This window comes from Propithecus coquereli, unplaced genomic scaffold (genome assembly GCF_000956105.1).
Source record: "Propithecus coquereli isolate 6110/MARCELLA unplaced genomic scaffold, Pcoq_1.0 Scaffold101, whole genome shotgun sequence".
NCBI classification, from domain to species: domain Eukaryota; kingdom Metazoa; phylum Chordata; class Mammalia; order Primates; family Indriidae; genus Propithecus; species Propithecus coquereli.
In genome coordinates this window covers 318220-341203 of record NW_012133970.1, presented here as the reverse complement: position 1 = coordinate 341203, position 22984 = coordinate 318220, and the positions used below count along the sequence as shown (strand labels likewise).

Genomic DNA, 22984 nt, shown 5'->3' with positions numbered 1-22984 from the left:
CCTCGGCCTCCCAGAGAGCTAGGATTACAGGCGTGAGCCACCGCGCCCGGCCAGTAGTGATGTGTTTTTTTCTCTTCCTTGTTGGGTATCAGTGGGGCTCAGCATAGCTGGACAAAAAGATTCCACTCAGGAATTAAAAACTTAGGCTTAAATGAGCTATATTCCTTTAATGACCCTGTTGTTGTCCTAGGGAACCAGTTCTTTCTGGGTAGGCTACTCTGGTTAGCCAATTAACAGAATTAATGTTCCAGAAAAGCAGTTGAAGAACTATAAAAGAATTATTTAAAAGTAGAAAAGTGAAAGTCTTTATTTCCCCCTCATATACAAAACTTAGTTTTACAGGATACAAAATTCTAGACTGGCCATTATTTTGTTTGAGAAGACTGAGAATGGGTCCCCAGTCCCTTCTGGCTTGTAAGGTCTCAGTTGAGAAGTCTTCAGTTAGTCTGATGGGTTTTCCTTTGTGAGTTACCTGATGCTTTTGCCTTATGGCTCATAGGAGCGCCTCTTTCACATTTATTTTGGCACGTTTGATGACCATGTGTCATGGAGTTTGCCTCCTTGTGCTGAATCTCCCAAGAGTCCTTTGAGCTTCTTTTACCTGGATATCTATATTTGTAGCAAGGCCAAGGAAATTTTCCTTAATTATTCCCTCAAATAGACTTTCCAACCCTTGTGTATTTTCTTCTTTGCCCTCAGGGATGCCTAGTTTTCTTATATTAAGCCTATTTACATAATCCCATATTTCTTGTAGGCTTTGCTCATTCCTCTTGTTTCTCTGCTCTATCTCTGTGACTGACTTGTTTAATTCAAAGATGTTGTCTTCAAGCTCTGAGATTCTTTCTTCTGCCTGATCTAACCTATTCTTAAGGATTTCCACTGTGTTTTGTATTTCCTTGAATGAATTTTTCATTTCTAGAAGTTTTGTTTGATATTTCTTTAATAATTCAATTTCTTTAGTGAATTTTTCATTTATTTCCTGCATTGTTTTTGTGGTTTCTTTGTGTTGGGTTTCTATTTTATCTTGTATTTCATTGAGCTTCCTTACAATCCATGTTCAAAATTGTTCGTCTGTCATTTAAATATTCTGATTTTGGTTGATATCCTTTGCTAGAGAGCTGGTGTTCCCTTTTGGGGGTGTCCTGTTGCTCTGATTCTTCATACTTCCAGAGTTCTTTTGCTGATTCCTCCTCACTGGAGTAGCTGTTGCTTCTTTTGGATTTTCTTTCTTTATTTTGTTTTATTTTATTTTATTTCTGCATATTATGGGGGTACAAATGTTTAGGTTACGTTGCCCTTGCCCCCTCCCCCCAGTCAGAGCTTCAAGCGTGTCCATCCCTCAGACGGTGTGCATCGCTCTCATTATGTATGTATATACCCATCCCCTTCTCCCGCTTCCCATCTGCCCAACACCCGACAAATGTTATTCCTATATAGCTTAAAGAGATACAAGTAGAACTACCATTTGATCCAGCAATCCCATTACTGGGCATCTACCCAAAAGAACAAAAGACATTCTATAAAAAAGACACCTGCACTCAAATGTTTACAGCAGCAGAATTCACAGTTGCAAAGATGTGGAAACAACCCAAGTGCCCATCAATACATGAGTGGATTAATAAAATGTGGTATATGTATACCACAGAGTACTATTCAGCCATAAAAAATTGGTGAAATAATACCTCTTATATTACCCTGGATGGAGCTAGAGACCATTCTTCTAAGTGAAGTATCACAAGAATAGAAAAACAAACACCACATATACTCACCATTAAATTGGAACTAATCAATCAACACTTACGTACACGTATGGAAATAACATTCATCGGAAATCAAGCATGTGCAGGGAGGAGGGGATGGGTAAATTCCCACCTAATGTGTACAATGCACACTATCTGGTGGATGGGCACACTTATAACTTTGACTCAAACAGTACAAGAGTAATTTACATAACCAAAAACGTTTGTATCACTGTAATATTCTGAATAAATAAATAAATAAAATAGAAAAGTATAATATTTCTTTCACAAAAGGAAGGAGGTAAAATATTAAGTTGTTTTTTTAAATTTCTGGGGTCTCTGATTGAATTCTCCTTTTGGCCAATGGTCTTTGAAGGGGGAAAAAGTTTCTTTCAATTTGAGCTATACAACATAAGCAGAACTCAAGGTAAACAGAACTCAAGGTAAATAGGCCAAGGACCAAATACAGGTAGATTCTTATTTTAATGAGTTCATTAAAATAAGGTTGTTCTTTTGGTCGCATTGATAGCTCTAATTAGCAAAGTTTTGCATCTAAAGACTGCTACTGAATGAGAACTCCAGTTTAATAAAGTCTTTCATGAGTATTATTCATTGAGAAGTCTGTTTAACAATGTGTCTTCCTTTGGTGAAATCTTTATACAATGTCTGTACTTAATTATCTCACAAAGTTGAATAGCTGACTATTCTTAATGTGATTTTTTCTAAAACTTTTCAGGATGCATATACTGTGTTGACTTCATACATACTATAAGCACCATATATATAATTTTCCTGTGAGATATATACTAATCAGATATTTAGGAAGAATACTTTCTTGCTGTTAGGGCTGTAAAATAATAGGTAGTATACAAACTAAGAAGTATCAGCACAACTCTGAAACTCTTCACTCAAACTCCACATATGTCATGGTAATTCAGAGTGGGCAAGTAGTTGGGTCAACTTGCAAGATTTGAGGTCTCAGAGTGGTGCCCTACTATTTATCAAACCCTCCCTTGAGCCAAGACCAAAGCAATACTTGTTATTGTCCTTCCCTCTCACAGTCCTTAACTATAAATTCTCCCAAATTCATCAATACAGCATTTTAGGTAATAAATATAAAGACTATCTCAGGGTGCATTCAGATATACTTAGAGAGCAAACACGTTACGCATAGGCAGAGCAGTATTTCCTCTTCTGGATGACAAAGCATGGGAACTAGCAAACCTTCCCTTTTGCAGAATATCCTCCCTCTCCAGCCAAACTTTGTGGGTATATGTGTGTGTGGCATGGGGGTGGGGTCCACTTGAAGGAGTCGGCATGCTTATGTGAGCGATGCCCATGGTCCTTTATGCTTGTTAAAACAGGGCTCTACTTGTAATACCAACTCCAGTAGCTCCCATGGAAATTATGGGAAGCCATTGGGAAGTAGTGGCCCTTGCCCTTAATATCCAGTGACCTAAGGAGATCTAACTGTGAAATTGTTATTTACATAAAATGGGACCCAAGGTCTTTTGGTTTTAGGAAATGTTCATGTGAAGATTCCATATCCAGTCTATTACAAAAAGAAACTCTAAGCCAATTTTTTAATAAAGGAGGAGTATTCAACCTTAAGTTGAAACCACTAAGTTCCTCCTTCGCTAGCTGGCAAAGTAAAAAAGGTTATGGCAGGAGAAAAGGGTACCTTATTTAAAAAGAAAAGAACGAAGGAAAAAAGGAAGGAAGGAGGGAAGGAAAAAGGGAGGGAAGCAGGAAGGAAGAAAAGGAAAATAGCTTAAGTAAATCCCACAGGGAGAGTCCGTTTAGGAGCAAACTAGCAATTGGGTGGCAAACAAAAATGAGAGCATCTTGAAAGTGAACCAGCAATAAGAGTTCCTTATATATCACAAGTAAGGAATGAGCCACAGAACCAGTGGGACCATGGAATAAAAAGGATGAAAAAGAGACAGTAGATACACTGAATGACTTTTTTAAAAAGAGTAAGCCATTCCCATGTCTAATATATCTTTTGAGGGACCGGGCGCGGTGGCTCACGCCTGTAATCCTAACACTCTGGGAGGCCGAGGTGGGCAGATCGTTTGAGTTTAGGAGTTCGAGACTAGCCTAAGCAAGAGCGAGACCCTCGTCTCTACTACAGATATAAAGCAATTAGCTGGACAACTAAAAAAATATATAGAAAAAATTAGCTGGGCATGGTGGTGCATGCCTGTAGTCCCAGCTACTCGGGAGGCTGAGGCAGGAGGATCGCTTGAGCCCAGGAGTTTGAGGTTGCTCTGAGCTAGGCTGATGCCACGGCACTCTAGCCCGGGCAACAGAGTGAGACTCTGTCTCAAAAAAAAAAAAAGAAAAAAAAAAAAGGAGAGGTAACGTATCTTTTGAGGTAGGCAGACAGGTCAGGGGTAATAATGGCAAATGTGTAAGAGACTCTGGTTCCAAGCCACGCACCGGAATAGTCAAAAGCATAGTGACTGGGACTGAGTGATAAAGTTATCAGAGCTGATCCTCCCCGAAACTGCTTAGTTGGCAAAGGTTGTTTTGGGCTTTTGTACCCCCTTCCCTGTACTGCTCCAGTACCCATCTCTTGCCCCTCTGGATATTCAGGGAGCTCGCGCTCTAACACTTTCAAAACCTGCTGTCAGGAAAGGTTCTGTAAAACGAAACACCTATGGCAGAGTAAGGGTGAGGAAGAGAGGCTGTGCCCAAATTTCATTTTAAGGCCTATTTCTAACTGTAGAATAAAAGTATGTTTCCTGTTAAAGGAATTTCAGGTATTAGTCCAACAGATGGGAGAGATGTTTGGGCCAGGAAGCTTTTCTGGCACCCTCAAAATCAGAGGTGCCTTCACGTAATGCCCTGACCAGACTTGACTTCTGAAGGAAATCAAAGGAAAAAATCACTGTACCTCTAATGAAAACCTGGAACCTGTTACTCTGCATGATCACTGTGTGGATTGCTGGTGTGGCTCCACAGGCAAAAGGGGCCCCAGGAACTATAAACTGATGAGCGTCTGGTTCTTTAGCAGGCAAGCTGGAAGAATCTTTAATAAATGTTAGCCTCTTGCACACAAAAGCCATCACTCTACTGGGGTGCGGGTGGCCAATGTGGTTTCTATAAAGAGAAATCGTGTATAACCTTCTATGGATCTTTTCCTTACTGCTAAACTTACTCTTTTTTTTTCTTTTTTGAGACAGGATCTCACTGTGTCACCCAGGCTGGAGTGCAGTGGTACGATCATAGCTTACTGCAATCTCAAACTCCTGAGCTCCAATGATCCTCCTGCCTCAGCCTCCCCAGTAGCAGGAACTACAGGCACGTACCATGCCCAGCTAATTTTCTTTAAATTTTTTGTAGAGATGGGGGTCTCACTATGCTGCCCAGGTTGGTCTCAAACTCCCGGCCTCAAGTGATCCTCCCACCTCAGCCTCCCAAAGTGCTGGGATTATAGGCATGAGCCACCGTGCCAGGCCTTAAATTTACTTTTAAAATGCTTCTAATTAAGTTTGATACCAAGGCTAATGTGAATTACCATGGGATTTAAACTATTTTAAAATCATGTAGTAGGAACTGGTTTATACAGGAAAAAAGAAAATATAGGGGAGAAACAGACATTTTTCTGACTGAAGAAGGATAAATAGTAGACTTCCTTGGGGTGGGCACTGGGAAATCCTCAAATCTCCATATAATACTCAGCTTTTCCAGGCGGTGAAATGCCAAGTTGATGGGGGATAAAGGACAATCTCAGGAGGTTTCATGATTGGCAGATGAGTTTCAACAGGGACACCTGTCCATTTAGGGAGGGCTAGATATTACAAATTATACTTGCAGGATGATGAGTGCTGACCTTTCAATTAAGACCCAGGAAAGAGCTCTAGGAAACCCTGCGGACAGTGTACCAAAGAGAACAACCTTGTTTCCCGCTATGACAAAAAAAGGGCAACAAAATGTTGGGCGCTGTCAAGAAGGGGATTAAAAGAAAAACAAAACAATTCTCCTTTTACACAGAACCACAGGACATCTTCACTGGTAGAGTTACATAAGCAGCCCTGATCTGCACATCTCAAGGACAGAACAGAGCCTAAGGGGAATTAAGAAGGGCAATTAAACCATCAATGGCAGGCTCCAAAAAAAAGAAAGTCTTTTTCAGTCAGACAATACAGAGGTAGCTAGGGGACATGACCAAAATCATGAAGAGGCTAGTGCCGCTGAATGACTGAATGATGACTTGGCTGCCAAATCTCTTGAGCTAAGAGGCACTTCTGAAGCATAAAGTTTTCATTTTTTAATAGTTCTACTCTGTTTATACAACTGCCAGTGATGACAGCCAGTGCAGGCAGGCTCCTTTGGGAAGTCACTGTTTTCTACCAGAGGTTGGGAGAAAACTGAGTTGAATGGGGGAGGGGTCAAGAGTACCTCAGTTCCCACTACTTACCTTCAGCCATGTTGACTGGCTGACTTTTAGTGAGACCCGCTTTCTCTGCTGCCATTGTCAGCAGTGAATGTGTGCCTGACCAATCTCAATTTTTATGAATATGAGTTTAGTGCTCCCCCCATTCTGTAGGGCTTTTCAACCCCAGTGGTTTACACACTGGCACCAACCTGTCTGCCTGCAAGCGTCTGTAATCTTAATCCTTAGTGTAGATAACACAGATTTCTGACTCCAATTTTAACACAGTGGATAGAATTCAAGAATCCATGATAAATAAAAATAGTCGACTCTCTAATATTCACACCAGAGGGGAGGAGCACAGGTCTCCAAAATGAACTCTGCTAGGCCAATGAAATTGTAAACATGCAGGTTTCTTTAGCTAAGAAAGTAGCAGACAAGGGATCCCCCGGGTCAGCCTATAAGCTCTGTTCCTGGGATGGCCTTAATCATATTAGACAGCAGGTAAGATCAAACCTGGAACATGGCTCTGGTCTAACCACTTGGCTCTCCCAAACAGGGGATGGCTACCTGATCAAATAAGCATAATGAGCAGTATACAAAGCTATGTGGATATGTAGTGGTTTTCTCTTTCGCATTGTTCCTTGGAACAAGAATTCTGTATCAAAGTAAGAGAGGAATTTTCTAAACAAATCATTTTACTAATTGCTCTTCAAGTAGGAAAAACTGACCTGTTAGTTAATATATTGACATATCTTTATAGTAGAATGAAGTAAAATACTTGCGTATTATTTGATGTGATAGAAGACATAGTAGCAGACTTCAATATTATATAATCTAAAGGAAGTAAAGACATCTTCACAGGTATCAGAGAAAAACAAAGAATTCCTGTCTGGATGTTATAAATGTATTTTATATCCACTCACTAAATAATTAGTCTCTTTTAAGATGGAGAAATCATAACTCTGGTATTACTATATCAGAAGAAAAATAATAGTTTTATAGTTGTTGTAAGTTTATTTTAACCACTGAGCATATAGTTGATTTTCAAATGCATTTTGTAGACATTGTGTGAAAATAATTTGTTTTCATTAATAAAACGTACTTTTTTAATGTTTTAACACTGATGTGTAATGAATGGAATGTTATTCTTTTATCCAACTTAAACTATCCCATTATATCCAAGATTGTCGTTGTATCCAAGATTGTCGTTAACAGATGTAAATAATATTTTATTTGGTAACACAGTGGAATGATTTCTCTGGTGATCCCTTTTTCCTTTTCTCAAGGAATCATAATTCTTATAATTTGGATAATATGTTTCTCATAGTCACTATTTTATATTCTTTTCTGATTTTTGTAACTATTTGGGATATTATGATGGTTATAATAAAGAATATATGAGTGTATAATTGAAAACATAAAAAAAAAAGAATTCTGTGACATGGAGGAAATTTCATGCTGTAGAAATGCGATTCACTCATTATCGGCTCAGTGTTACTGCTTTACCTTTCACAGATGTGGTAATATTTCTCATCCTGTATACCATCCTGAATGGGCACATTTACACTGTAGTACCGTCCCTTCCCTAGGCCAACATCAGAGACATCGCCTGTTCCTGTAAAAGGGAAGAACAACATGATTAGTTATTAAGGATATGAGAAACTAGAAAACTTAAAGGATTCTCTGATAGGAATTATTAAGACCAAAAAGGTCAATTAGGAGAACAATCCTGAATTAGTGATGGTTTCTAAGGGAATTAAATTAAGAAAAACAACATGGAGAAGTAACTATTGTAAATAAGATGTCAGAGAAACATGCAAACCATAAGGAAACGGAAAAGCCTTAGTTTCCATCTTACTGGATCAAATAAAAAATAAGAGATTAACTCCTTTGCTTGAATTTTCATGCTTCTTAGGTTGATGTAATGTCAATATATTTTTGCAATTATCAGGATGTTAGGAGTTACATGGGGTGTCTGATAGTATATAGTAAGCATAAATGATCTGTCTGTTGACAGTCCATAAAAATCATCTGGCAGAGAAAACAGTGTTATTGTCACCTGAAGTGACCTGTGTTAAAATTTTGCATAGAATAGCACCAGTAAGGTATTAACAGCACGGAACTCTCCGAATATAAGATATAAGAAATGTATAGAAGAACTGCAATGTTTATTCAGCAAATGTAATACTAAGCACATAGATCACTTGCCTGGGAAAAATCCTGGGGAGAATTTGTGCAGGGACACAGTCATGACTTTGGAGGTGAAACTGAAGGCATCTTCTACACCTACCAGAGAAACAAACATCAGAAGAATCACTTCATCGCTTTATCATATACCTGAAAATCTGGAAAGCAGTAGTGGGAAGGAGGGGAGATGAGAAGGCAGCAATAATAAAGTCAACAAGGTGAGGAATAAAAGTAATACAAACCTCTGGTCTCTGTAATTACAAGATGAGGTAGAACTTTGGCCCCAAGTGAAGTTTGGGGGTTACTTTTCAAATTCATGGCAAACTATAACCTTTTGCAAGCAATGGATGTCTGGGTTCTCTTTGACAACTTGTTCTAAAAGTTGAAGAAGTCTGAGAGCTCAAAATGAGGCATTATCAACAGACCTGAATAAAGGAAACTGGCACCGTCTTGGAAGTTTTATGTTTTGTTTTGTTTATGTGGTTCTAGTTAAATTCTTGGGATTTTTTTCAAAGAAGTACAATGTGATAATCCTTTGAAAAATATGACCAATACAAACGTTAGACATTATAGAGTGAAAAGCTAATTATAAAGTATCTCTCTATAGTGTTGATTTGGTTATAAATGCAGGTCACCCAAAGTTATATGTGTACTAAGTAACTTATAGTACTTCTTTCTGGCTTAAACAGAGAAGGCTGAACACAGGCCATGACCTTGTCTCTTAATAGCACACTTATAACAGAGTTTTAAAGCCTGGAGAAAGATGGGGGGAAATCTTTTCTAGAAAGGGGTCTCCCTTCCATTTAAACAGTGCCAGAAAATAATTAGAGTCCTGGGAGATATTATAAAAGCTGGGATTTAAAGTAACCTGCACAAGTCACTACTTACATAGAAAAACACACTGCCCACCTCTACTCCTTTCCTCTCAGAATCACATATAGTCATACTAAGTTCAGATAATCAGTCTATATAATGGAAGGACTATTAGCAATCTCAGGTACTATCCTCTTTTCTACTTCAAACAAAGAAATTGTCTCTGTGTTTACTTAATGTTTTCAGTCTTCATTAGAGGACAACAGAGAGCTTAAAAAAATATTAACTCTATTTGTATATAACAGGTATGTTTGAATTTCCCAAGCCTATGTTTTGCCCTAGGGAGGCAGTTAAAACCAGTTAAAGGCTCCAGGCACAAAGCATGTAGTAAACAAAATAAAACAAAATAAATGAAAATAGCATTTCAACTTAGAAACTGAAGTCTAAACAAGGATAATTCATGAAAATCCTGATTATTTATCCATCCAGAAATGTTGTACCAATTTACATTTCAACCAGCCATGCATGAGAGTTCCCATTTTCTCACACCTTGACTTGTACTGGCTATTATTATCCTTTTTAATCTTAGGAAGAAAGAATGGTCTTGTTCTAATTTGCCTTTTTCTGAGTATTAGGGTGTTGAGCACCTTTTCATAAGTTTAGTAGCCATTTGTACTTCTTCTCATGGGAAATACCATTAGGCATGGCTATAAAATCATACTTAAAAGAGCACATAGACAGATAGGTGGAGGCTATGGACTTGGTGGGAAAGAGGAGAGTGATCAGGTAGATGAAAGGAGGTGAGAACAGGGTAGGAGTGGCCAGTGAAGCCACCACAGGATTCCAGTTATGGAATCACGGAAGATTTAAAATAAACCAAATGTGTAAGAGTTTGGGGGTGGGGCAGGGGTCACTGGAAGGGAGGTGCTGAAGAGGGGAAATAAACTGAAATGAAACACACCATAAAAGTTGGCTAAAACAGGAAACTCTAACGGGTGTAGAAATAACATTGCAAATGGAAAGAATGGTTTCAGGTGACAGTCTTATTTCATTCTTATGTGGCTCTACGGAACTAATTCTATTCTTGAACTCTGATACTAATAGTTTGAATTTCATAATCATCCATTCATTCAACAAATACTTTACTGAACTACTACTATGTGCACAGTACTGTTGGTTCAAGGCATTGTATAGGACAGAAAGAAGTAAACAACTTGATCTCTGTTCTGAAGGAACTTAAAAGTTTCTATGGGAAGAGAAGACATAGACACATTAAAAATTAATTAATGATATAATATATAACTAAATATCAAATCAGCAATATAAACAATACGGGACTTGAAAGGAGGGAGAGAACACTTGGGTTAGAGTGGTCAGGGTAAATTTACTACTCTTGGAACTTGAACGAATGGGTAGAATTTGGGGGAGGAGAAAGCAAAATTAAATTAGGAAAAAGGGAGGCAACATCAGGGAGATGGCAATAGTGAGATGTGCCGTGAATAGTGAGACATACTCATTGAGTAGAGTAGCCCGGATAGTTAGTAATGACAGACAGGGCTGGAAAGATGAGGTGAGGCCTATTGGAGGTAGGCCTTGAATGACAGGGTAAAGAATGTGGACTTTACTATTTTTCAAAGTGTGGCCTTAAGAACAGCTGGGGTATTGTTAAAATGCAGATTCTTTACTTCCATGTCAGACCTACTAAATGTAAATATCTGGTGGCTGTGGCCCAGCAATCTGCACTTTAAAACAAACTTCTCCAGGTCATCCTGATTCAAGTTTGAGAACCATTGGTCTACGCGAGGGGTCAACAAATTAAGTGGCTAGATAGTCAATATTTTAGGCTTTGCAAACTATTAAGGTCACTATTGCACATATATGCAATTTTTTCCCTTTATAACCCTTTTAAAATGGAAAAAAAAATTCTTAACCATCCTTAGCTCATTGGCCATACAAAAATAAGCCATGGGTTAAATGTTGCCCCTTGTTATAGGCAATAGGAGGCTTTGAAGGTTTTTGAGCAGGGCTGTGTTTCGTACTCACTGAATATGCAGATATTCAACAAGCATGATTCTCAAAGTAGCATGTGGGTTGTTTTAACCCTCCTTTCTTCTGTTACCTTTAATTTTCTCTCGTTGTTCCATGGTAGCATCCATGCAGGTAAAGCTCCCTGGGGAGGTTCTCCCCACAATTTCTTCCTTCCTTTTCTGTTTTGGAAGCAGAGCTGACTTGAATCTCAGACACATATTATTCTTTTCCTCCTTATGCCTTGATTATGTTATTAATAGTTTGTCTCAAAAAAATCCCTGGAGAAGCAGTAATCACTGGTGTGGGGGAGGGGAAGGGATAACCTTAACTAATAATTTACTGGATAAGTTCCTAGATGAATGGAAATACTATGCGTCACAGACAGGATTTCTTAAAGAAACAGAATGTGGCAACTGTTACCAGAGCTCTACATTCTAGATGGAAAGTACATAGGAGGGTTGGATAAGTCCTTTCAGTGAAGTCTTTTAAGAGGGGATTAAGGGGTTAACGCAAACTGTTAAGAGATTCTGCTATTAAAAATTAGGGACGATGTCTTGGGTTTGTGCAGGACTAAATATTTTAGTAATACAAAGAAAATGGCACAGATTCTGATCACTACATGGGTTGGTAGCTTATTGATGAAAAATTCAGAATGTTAGCCCATCATACGTCCATTTTATCTTGAGAGAAGCATCAGTGAGAAGAGATAAGGCTGTCATCCCTAACTACAGATTTTGCTTAGAATCAATGGAAACAACCTGAGGGAGGTTACTGAGCACAGGAGTGAACACGAGGTAAAAGTTCCACTTCTTAACATTCTCTACTATAGAGCTTGCTATAGTAGGAGAGAAGAGAGGAAATTATAGGAGCCTGGCTTGGGCAGCAAAGCAGAAATTGCATCAGCTAGAGGAATCTCTATACTACCTACTTGAGAATTCTCAGTTAGGAAAATTTCAATTGCAACAGATATTTCTCCTTTTACCAGTTGCCTAGAAGCAGCTTAACTGATAAAAACCTGCTGTCCCAGCAGCAAAGCATCTTTGAAACTGAAGGGCTTACCATCTCCATGGTGCAGATCCAAATCCACATAGAGAATACGGTCAAATTTCCGTCGCAATCGTAATATTCCCAGGACAGCATCATTGAGATAACAAAAACCAGATGCTTCATCTCTGCAAGAAAACAAGTTGCTACAGCCAACAGCCAAAAAGCAATCCAAGGGTGTCTTTACAGCCAACGATCTAACCCTTGAGATGTAGTCTTTTAAAATTTCCCCTTCTTTTAAGAAAAATAAAAATCCACCTACAAAGATTATGCAGTAAATGGCTCAGAATGATCAGGGAATGAAGTGTTTTGGTAAAGAAAATATTTGGGTAAACTGTAACATTTTCCATGCAGGGTCGCAGGTTTTCAAAGCATTGGAATATTATAACTATATTGAACAACACAGAACCTTTCTCTGAGGATTTCGGAATTATATCAAAAAAAATTTGTAGTACCCTGGGTCATCAAGATGAACACTGTTAACACTTACAGGATACTTAAGAAACCTAGATTCTAGAAGGGGCCTTTTCAGACAATCTTGCTCAGCCAGATGTAGAAGATGTTGGAGACTGGATTCTCTGTACTGACTCTAAGACATAACCTAGAAGTTTTTTTTTTTTTGAGTAAGTCTTGGCACTTGTTGCTCATAAAAGCTGAGTGTCAAATGTACAAATGCACAACCTCCTGGGCAGTATGTGTGCCTTTCTGTAAATGTAATTATTACAATGAAGAGTAAAGTAGTCTTTTCTAAAGTTATTTTGTTTCCTTCAGTAGAATTGTCTTCATGGACTTCACTATTGTTCTCTAACTTTGTTGCTGTTGGTGATACCACGTTACTAGAAACTCTTGTCAATGTTAACCTGCTCTTTTATTACACTTCCATTAAACCTTGCTGATTAGATGTAAAAGAACACTCTTTATCATCAAGAATGTATTATAATTTATTTTTAAGGTCTCATCCTAAATGCTTCATTTCTCTTGCTTCCACAGACCTTTCAAATATCCAACCCATTTTTTCTAAATTCTCCCTGAGGTTTTGTTAATATTTGAAACAGAATTCTAGGCATAAGCAACAGTTAAAATGGCATCTTTGCTACCATGAGACTGTAAGGTCTTTCAAGTGTCTACACAATACATAAGCTTCTTTATGAACTCTCTTCCATAATAACATCTCATATTCTAAACAATGCCCCGGTCCACAGGCTGAACCAATGGGACAGGTATATTGGCAATCAGGAAGTTGGGAAAAAATACCTCTAGACACTGATTTTGCTGCATGAAGGTGAACTCAGCAATCATCGAGCCAAAGAATAGCTTGGCTTTAGGTATACAACCAGGAAGAAAACAATTAAAGAAAATGATTTGTCCATTTATGAATTCTCTGTAAATAACTAAATATGTGACTGAAAGTTCTTGGATGTGAATGTTATATTCCAATTATGAAAAGCTTACATTTTATAAGTCTACTGCCTTAGCACATCAAAAAAAGCGATGATCTGTCCTCCTACTAAACATCAATAACTTTTGGGTAGCTGGGACAGAACACGAAGTGTTAGGCAAAAAGAGGAGGGTGATGGGGAGGAGGAATACAAATCAATACAAGGCATACTTCCTTCTCTCAGAGAACCTACGATTAAGTTAGGGAGACAAGTCATAAGCACAGAAAAACCAAAACCAAAACCCAATCATCTCAACAAAAAAGGCAACTGGAAATAATATGGCATACAAAGGAGAATACAGAGAAATTCTATAGACAAAATTGATAAAGTAGACTCATCTCATTGACAGTACTAAACTTTATCTGAGCCCTGTTCTTCTGGAAAGCACTGATGGTTAAGATACCCTCCTCCCTTTTGTGTTCCAAGAAACAGTGAACTGCAAAGTACCATGTTGCCCTGACATATTCCAAGGAAAGACCCATGCCATCCTTCCTCATGACTCCCATAAATGGGCAGATGACTCCACTGTTTATCTGCCGTTGTAAAACTCCTGGCTCCCCTCCTTTTTTTAAAAAAAATGTTCCTCATTAATGAACATTCTCCCCATGGCAGTAGCCTGAATAACAAAACTGATGATGATGATGATGATGATGTCTGTCATTCAGAAAGGTCTTTATGTCTCTTTGTGTGAATGTGTAACATTTTCCTACTTCTGGATGGTATCACCAAATTGTAAAATTTCTTAAAGTAAAGGAGCTCTATTCTCAGTGGCTTACAGAAATAATAAGTGTTTAGATAAATAGAATATTGTTAAAATTCTCAGAAAATGAAGGAAATGAATTTTCAAGACTTTCAATGTGCTAAAAAAATGTATCCCTATAAAAACAAAGTCAAATATTTTAAGAATTCAAGTTCACATAATTCAGGTAAATCTTTGGCAAATAAGACTAATTTAGCAATTTTGGTTTACCAAAACTAGCTATGTCTTTTCTGATTTATCAGTGTTAGGTATAATACACCGGTAGATTTTTATTCTACTTGGGTATGTTCTTCCTAAACATATATAGATTTACTGATTGAGCTAATATTACTTCTACTAAATGCTTAAGATTATGAAAAATGAAAATTTGTTTAACCAAGCTGAGTCATTATTCTGACAAACTTTATTTCAATGGTAATTATGTTTTATAGTATATCAGTTTGAAGATAATTTATAAGATCTTTAGGCAACAAAAAACTTTGGGCTGATACTAAATTGGATTAATTAATGAATATTCATTAGATACCTAGACCATTCCTAAGTAAGAGAATGCTGAAACATTAATTACTATGTATAATTTTGAGTTGATGTGCTTGTGTTTATTTTTATATATTACAAATAGGAGATATATATATATATGTGTGTGTATGTGTGTGTGTGTGTATTTGGGTCTATTAATGAACACATTCTTTATTTTTTTTTTTTTTTGAGACAGAGTCTCGCTCTGTTGCCTGGGCTAGAGTGCCATGGCTTCAGCCTAGCTCACAGCAACCTCAAACTCCTGGGCTCAAGCCATACTCCTGCCTCAGCCTCCCGAGTAGCTGGGACTACAGGCATGCGCCACCATGCCCGGCTAATTTTTTCTATATATATATTTTTAGTTGTCCAGATAATTTCTTTCTATTTTTTAGTAGAGATGGGGTCTCGCTCTTGTTCAGGCTGGTCTCGAACTCCTGACCTTGAGCGATCCACCCGCCTCGGCCTCCCAGAGTGCTAGGATTACAGGAGTGAGCCACCGGGCCCGGCCTGAACACATTCTTTTTTGCCACTTAGAGAAGTTGTACTATAAAGGATGTGCATGGATATAGAAAATTGTAGAGAATTCATAGAAAGGGAAATTTATTTGTTGAGGTTAAAGCTGGCTAAGGTTTGATGAGTTTATTTATAAGATTTACAAAAAGAACTTTAGTATCAAATACATTGATGCAAAACTAAAGTTTGGTTTTCTCACTGTTAAAATGACAAAAGTTTTTTTTTGATTATTGGTCTGTCCTTAATAGCGGGTTGTAAATGTTTTGCTTTACCTTCTGAATAATCTTCCCTAATAACAAAGATTCTGTAATCTTTGTAATCTTCTATGGTGTATATTGACTTTATTATGTCCTTGATTATTTAAGAAAGCAAAGTCTTCCTGCTTAGGAAAGAGTTAAGGATTTTTACAATCATGTTACTTCCTATGTTTACTTTTAAAATCTTTTTATTGTCACTTTGGTAAAATAGAGAGCCAAGTATTATTTTTCAATGATTCATGGTCCTGTCTTAATCATGTCCCAGAAGGTCCATGGATAATCACAAAGGATTTGATCTTTCACCTTGTAAAAGGAGAAGTGTTAGAAATAATTAGGTTTATTTGATATGTTACTATTGATGAGTTACATGGGAAGAATTGTCAAATCAGAAGAGATGCCTTTTCTAGGTTAAATTGGTATAGGTAAAATGTTACTTATTTTTTTTTAAAGATGGAGTCTCACTATGTTGCCCAGGCTGGTCTTGAACTTGTAGCCTCAAGCAATCCTCCTGCCTTATCCTCCCAAGTAGCTGGGATTACAGGTGTGAGCCACCATGCCTGGCTGTATAGGTAAAATGTTATTAACATAAACATTTCAGAAATTGTATATGCTGTGTGGTAAGTTTCTACAAATTCATCGGTGCCCTCACTTTCCAAGGATATCTTTCTATTTGTTGGAGTTCTGGTGTTGCTTTGCCAGATATTAGACAACTACAGTACAGTGTTTTCAGTCATAACTTGTTTTGTTTCTTTTTGAGACAAGGTCTTGCTCTGCTGCGAAGACTGGAATGCAGTGGCATCATCATAGCTGTACTCTCAAACTCTTGGGCTTAAGGGATCCTCCTGCTTCAGTCGCTAAGTAGCTAGGACTACAGGCACATACCACCATGCCTGGCTAATTTTTTCTATTTTTTGTAGATACTGGGTCTTGCTATGTTGCTTAGGCTGGTCTCAAACTCCTGGGCTCAAGTGATCCTCCTGCCACGGCCTCCCAAAGTGCTGGGATTATAGGCGTGAGCTACCAATCCTGGCCAATTTCAGGTTTTTTTTTTTTTTTAATGTTAACTTGGTCTCAACTTTGTATTTTATTTTGCATCTACTAATAGCATCTTCCTAGTCATTGGTTTTCAATTGGGGTTTCACATCTCTTACCTATGAAATTTTATGAATGTACAAATATTTAAGACCTATTCCAGATTACTGAATCTCTTCATTTGATATTCTTGATATATTCTGGGTATATTCTAACAATATGCTTGGTATATTCATTGTATATCATGTCAGGATTATTATATATCTGAGTTGTTTTTTCTCTATAAAAGACTATGTTCAGGCATTTTTATAAATTAGATATAATACCTCCTCTTCTTTTAAAATAGGGTTAATCATTATTTCATAGATACTTTGTCTAAACTTTTATTGGATTGACTTTTATCTTGTTTTGCATGCCACAGAAACAACTACATTTCCTTGTCAGTTGCAGTATTACTCTTGTAATGAACTCTCATCAAGTTTTCCCCTTTTGAAAATGATCAGTAATAAGTTAACCACAGCTATTGTAAGTCTTTTATCATTTACAGCTAGAAAGCTTTTTATGTTTTATTCTGATGCTTCCCTGAAAGCATTTGCAATCAGCTACAAGCTAAAAGGGCTTCATCTTCAACAAAGAAAAACTCTCTCAAAGCCATGTGGAAAATAACTATGCCTGGTACTTCTGTGTACAGGCTTCTGATGAGATGGTTTAAACAACTTTGAGACCACACTAGTGAACTGAGTCAGGATTTTGAGAACTCCAGTTGAGAAGTAGGTGGGTTAATAATACTGCTGACCTAACGTTGAGTGGAACGAGAACTAATTACATAGATCTGAATGCACTGATGAGGGATGATTGTCGGTTTTGTTTGGAATACTATTTTAATATTCTATTTTCTGAATACATAAGAAACCTGTAATATTTCCCATTTCTCTTCTCTCTTATACTATATATAACTTTTAACTGTTTAGTAGTCCATGCTTTTGTAAACAGAAATGAATCATTTATAAATGATATCTTATTCCCCCTGCCTGGGTTCTTCAGAATTTGGAAACTCTCACTGAGTGTTCTTATTTTCATAGCAATACAATTATCTGCATAGGTTCAATAAAAATCTGTCTTCCTTGTGATCAGCACATAATTAGAAACATTGGTCTGTAACCAAGGCCTTGCCTGGAATGTCATATTTGTGAATGATGCTCATTGAATCAGATATGATCAGACACTTTTAAGAAACTAAGACTGACTTTATGGAGCCAATGCATACAAAGCTCTCTTGGGAAAACTACCCTAGTACCTGGCTTACAGGGTTCCCAGCCTTACAAGTGAGTAAGGAAGGTTATTTCCTGGCAGGCCCTGGAAGCTTGAGATATTTTGGAGACCTCAAAAAGTGAACAATTCTCCCAAATGTATAGTTACTACAGGTAAAATCATCTTAGCTTGGCTTCCCAGCCTTAATAGACTTTTAAAATTCCAAACTGAGATTCCTTATGAAAACTTCCAGCAGAGCAAGCTTAAGGTCTATTTGGTAAATTACCATTCTATGGAGATAATCAGTTTAAATCTAATGAGACCTAATTTTAACATATTTTTACTGATATAAAATTCATATAACATTAATCATTTTAAAGAGTACAATTCAGTGGCATTTAGTATATTCACAATATTGTGCAACCTTTACCTCAATCTAGTTCCAAAACATTTTCATCACCTCAAAAGAAAACCCCATGCTCATTAAGTAGTCACTCTCTATTCCCCTACCCTCAGCTTCTGACAACCACCAATCTGTGTTCCGTCTCTATGGATTTATTTATTTTGGATATTTCATATAAGTGGAATCATATATCATCTTTTATGTCTGGCTTCTTATGCTTAGTATAATGTTTTCAAAGTTCATCCCTGTTGTAGCATATATCAGTACTTAATTCTTTTTATGGCTGAATAATATTCCGTCACACATACACATAAATACTCCTCCCCCCACATTTTGATGAATGGATAATATTTGTGTTGTTTTTACCTTCTGGCTATTATGAATAGTGCTGTTATGAACGTTTGTGTACAAGTATTTGTTTGCAATTATTTTGGAGACATACTTATAAGAGGAATTATTAGGTAATATAGAATTCTATGTTTAACCATTGAGGAACAATCAAATTGTTTTCCACAGTGGCGGCACCATTTTACATTCCTGTCAACAATATATAAAGGGTTCCAATTTCTCCATATCATCACCAACACTTGTTATTTTCCAGTTATTTTTGTCGTTGTTAAATTCTAGCCATCCTAGTATGTATGAAGTAGTATTTCATTATGGATTTGATTTGCATTTTCCTGATGACTAATGACATAAAGCATCATTTCACATGCTTGCTGGCCACTTGTATATCTCCTTTGGAGAAATAGCTGTTCAAGTCCTTCGCCCATTTTTTTTTCAAGAGACAGAGTTTCACTCTGTCACCCAGGCTAGAGTGCAGTGGTATGGCGATCATAGCTCAGTGCAGCCTCAAACTCCTGGGCTCAAGGGATCCTTTCTTCTCAGCCTCCTGAGTAGCTGGGACTACAGGTGCATGCCACCATGACCACCTAGTTTTTTCTTATATTTTGTGGAGACAAGGTCTCACTATGTCACCCAGGCTGGTCTCAAACTCCTGGCCTCCAGTGAGCCTCCCACCTTGGCCTCTCAAAGTGCTGGGATTACAGGCATGAGCCACTACACCTGGCCTCTGCTAATTTTTAATTGGGCTATTTGTCTTTTTGCTGTTGAGTTGTAAGAGTTCTTCATATATTCTACATACCAGCCCCTTATAAGATATATGATTTGCAGATATTTTTATCCCATTCTATAGGTTGTCTTTTCACTTTGTTGATAGTGTCCTTTGAAGAGAAAAAGCTTTTAATTTTGATGAACTCCAATTTATCCACTTTTTTCTTTTGTTGTTTGTGAAACCAGCTTTATTTTGAGTTCAGGAATAATTTTTCTTTGAGATTATTTTTGGTCAAAAAGGAGTGACTGTAGAGAGAAATTTTGTGTTTCAATGGAAAACTTGCCTCATCTATAGCACACTATTCCAGGATATCAGACTCTAGCCCTGTTCCTTGTCTTTGAGCTATTTTGTACCTTTTTGTTAATAAATTTCAGGTTACTGGGTAACCAGTATGGGTATGCAGACTTTGTCTTGTCTGGTGGAGATAAAATTGGCTTCCTTTTTTTTTTTCTATGGCAAACCAGTTTTGGTACCTACTTGTAAATCAAACTGGATTTTTTTTTACCTTGCCCAAATTATCAATATTTACCAAATTTTCAGTTCCTCCAGGTTTCTTCAATATCTAGCTACTAATTTTCCCAACTGTTTTTCCTCCCACTTGACTCAAAGTCACTGAGAACTAAAACTTGACTGCCCAAATCCCTATTAGGACTTTAGGTTGTCTTGCAGCTTGCCCTATTATCTAGGATCTGAAATAGCCCTGGAAACTAAAGCCCAATGACTTGATATAAACCTAGAAGAACACGGCACTGCAGCAGACCATGCATGACTGGAATTCTCCCTGAACAAGCTGCTGCCTAGACTACTATGGAAGTCTGGAGAAATGCTTGGATCATGCACATCTTTATATGAGAGATAATTGTCTTACTCCATTTAGTGTTACTGTAGCAGAATACGAGCGGCTGGGTAATTTATAAAGAAAGGTTTATTTGGCTCATGATTCTGGTGACTGGAAAGTACAAGATTGGGAGTTGCATCTGGTGAGGGTCTCCCTCATACTGCTTCTACTCATGGAGGAAAGCAGAAGGGGAGTGAGCAAGCATGTGCAAAGAGATCACGTGGCAAGAGAGGAAGCGAGTGAGAGAAATTGAGGATTCCAGACTCTTTTTAACAACTAATCCATTCCTATGCAAACAAGAACTCACTCACCCCCATGGGAGGGCATTAATCGATTCATGGGAAATCCATCCTCATGACCCAAACATCTTCCACTAGGCTCTACCTCCCAGCACTGCCACATTGGCCATCAAATTTCAACATGACTTTTGGCAGGGACAAACCACATCCAAACTATAGCAGTAACCAAGACAGTGAACAAAAAAGATCACCAAGGGCACTCAGAGCCTAGCTCCATGAGTGGTGTTGCAAAATGCAATGATTTTCTTGGCCAGGCATGGTGGCTCATGCCTGTAATCCCAGCACTTTGGGAGGCTGAGGTGGGAGAATCACTTGAGGCCAGGATTTCAAAACCAGCCTGGGCAACATAGCAAGACTCCATCTCTCTAAAAAAAAAAAAGTTAGCCAGGCATGGTGGTATGCACCTGTAGTCCCAGCTACTTGGGAGGCTGAGGTCAAAAGATCCCTTGAGCTCAGGAGTTCGAGGCTGCAGTGAGAGGTATGATATAGGTGACAGAGTGAGACCCTGTCTCTAAAAAAAAAAGTTTTCTTCCACTGATATCTGATGTCTTGGAATCCATTATGCATTGTACTGGTTACCTTCAGGATTCAATTCTTGGCTCTTTACTATAACATAACCTATTATATTAATATATCTTTTTTCACTTTAACCATCCTTCTTTTAAGATGCCTGATCTCTAGGACCCTAAAGCAAATGACCTTTGCCACCACCTCTCAACAGATCGTTCAACTTGTTTTATAGGAACACCACCACCAAGAGTCCTCAAGAGACTATTTGTTAGACCTCTGTTTCACCCCACTCAGGAGGTTTATGTTTGTATCTGAGTTGCTCAGTGATGAATGATATTTGTCTAACAAAAGAGAAAAATGATAGTATTGAAGTTTATCTGAGCCCTGTGTACCCCAGAAAGCAGTGATGGTTAAGAAATTCCTCCCGCCCTTTTGTTTTCCAGGAAAAGTCTAACTACAAGTTACCATCCTACCTTGGCACATTATTCCAAGATAAGACCCATCTCCATCCTTACTCGTGACTCCCATAAGACTTGCAGATGATTCCCTTGTTTACCTATCTCTATAAAACCCCAGGCCTCCTTCCTTTTCTTTGTACTGATCCTCATTAATGAATGTTCTCCCTATTGCAACAGCTGAGTAAAATAATTTCCTTACTTGTCTGGTGCATTTTGTTTTTCACATCATTAACACAAATGTGTTCATGGAAGAGACGAGGTTCAGCAAGCATTTCTGAAAACATATTTCTGAAATATGTCTGCAGCTTTGTGTTTGGCAATTGTTTTGTTTTCGTTATGTTTTGTTTTGTTTCTTTTACCAGATATATCTAGCTTCTTCAATGCCCTGGTGAAGTATAAAGCACAAAGTCAATCTTTAAAAAAAAGCACAGGGCTCAGTCAACTATACCTGCTTATGTGCATTGCTGTTTTTAGGTCCATTAAAGGTCAAGGATTCTTGGATTGCAACATTAAGACATTTATGTAAAATATCAGGTGGCTATCTCACCCAGGCAAAGCCAGATACTCACACTGTTCAACAGCATAATTGTTACTGACAAAGATTTTGTGACAATCTTCTTTTTATTCCAGTCCTGGTATCAAAAGTTAGCATTAGGGCTTTCCAATGTTTTCCTATTTGAACGTTTCCAAGACTTGCTCAGATATTTATTTTCTCTTTTAGTGTTAGCATATCTCTTCGTAATTCTTTATTTTCATTACAGCTATTTGGTATGGTAGTATGGGTTGGCTTTCCTCTGTTCTTGGCATACAATAAAAATAATAGCTCACATTTATTGAGTGATTACCCTGTACCAGGAACTGTACTAGGTGGTTTCAATATTGTTAACTCAATACATTTTCGCAAGAACCCTATGAAGTAGGTACTATTATTATTCACATTTTACAAATGAGAAAACTAAAGCATAGGGAAATTAAGTAACTTATCCAAGGTTACACAGCTAGTAAGTGTCTGAGCTTGAATTAAAAAATTTGTTAAACAATTTTATTCAGGTCTGCTATGGTTTGAATGCTTGCCCCCTCCAAAATTCATTGAATCTTAAACTCCAATGTAACAGTATTAAGAGGTGGGTCCTTTGGGAGGTGATTTAGTCATGAGGGCTCTGCCCTTATGAGTGGATTAATCCATTTGTGGATTAATAGATTAATGGGCTACCAAGGGAGTGGGTTAGTTATCACGAGAGTGGGTCTGTTATAAAAGCCAGTTTGACTGTCTCTTGTGAGCCCCCTTGCCATGTGATGCCCCGAACTCCCTTGGAACTCTGTAGAGAGTCCCCACAAGCAAGAAAGCCTTCACCAGATATGGCCTCCTTGACCTTGGACTTTCTAGCCTCCAGAA

General features: G+C 37.8%; 1 protein-coding gene across 2 annotated transcripts in view; it reads right to left on the bottom strand.

The window, feature by feature from the left end:
• HDAC8 (histone deacetylase 8) overlaps nucleotides 1-22984 on the bottom strand; it is a 233686-nt gene that overhangs the window by 149909 nt on the left and 60793 nt on the right. For both annotated transcript variants that reach the window (XM_012643780.1, XM_012643787.1), the window contains 3 exons: nucleotides 12211-12323; nucleotides 8332-8409; nucleotides 7630-7738 (listed from right to left, as the gene is read on the bottom strand). In XM_012643780.1, coding sequence (XP_012499234.1) covers nucleotides 7630-7738; nucleotides 8332-8409; nucleotides 12211-12323 — 300 coding nt within the window. The remainder of the gene's footprint in view (nucleotides 1-7629; nucleotides 7739-8331; nucleotides 8410-12210; nucleotides 12324-22984) is intronic.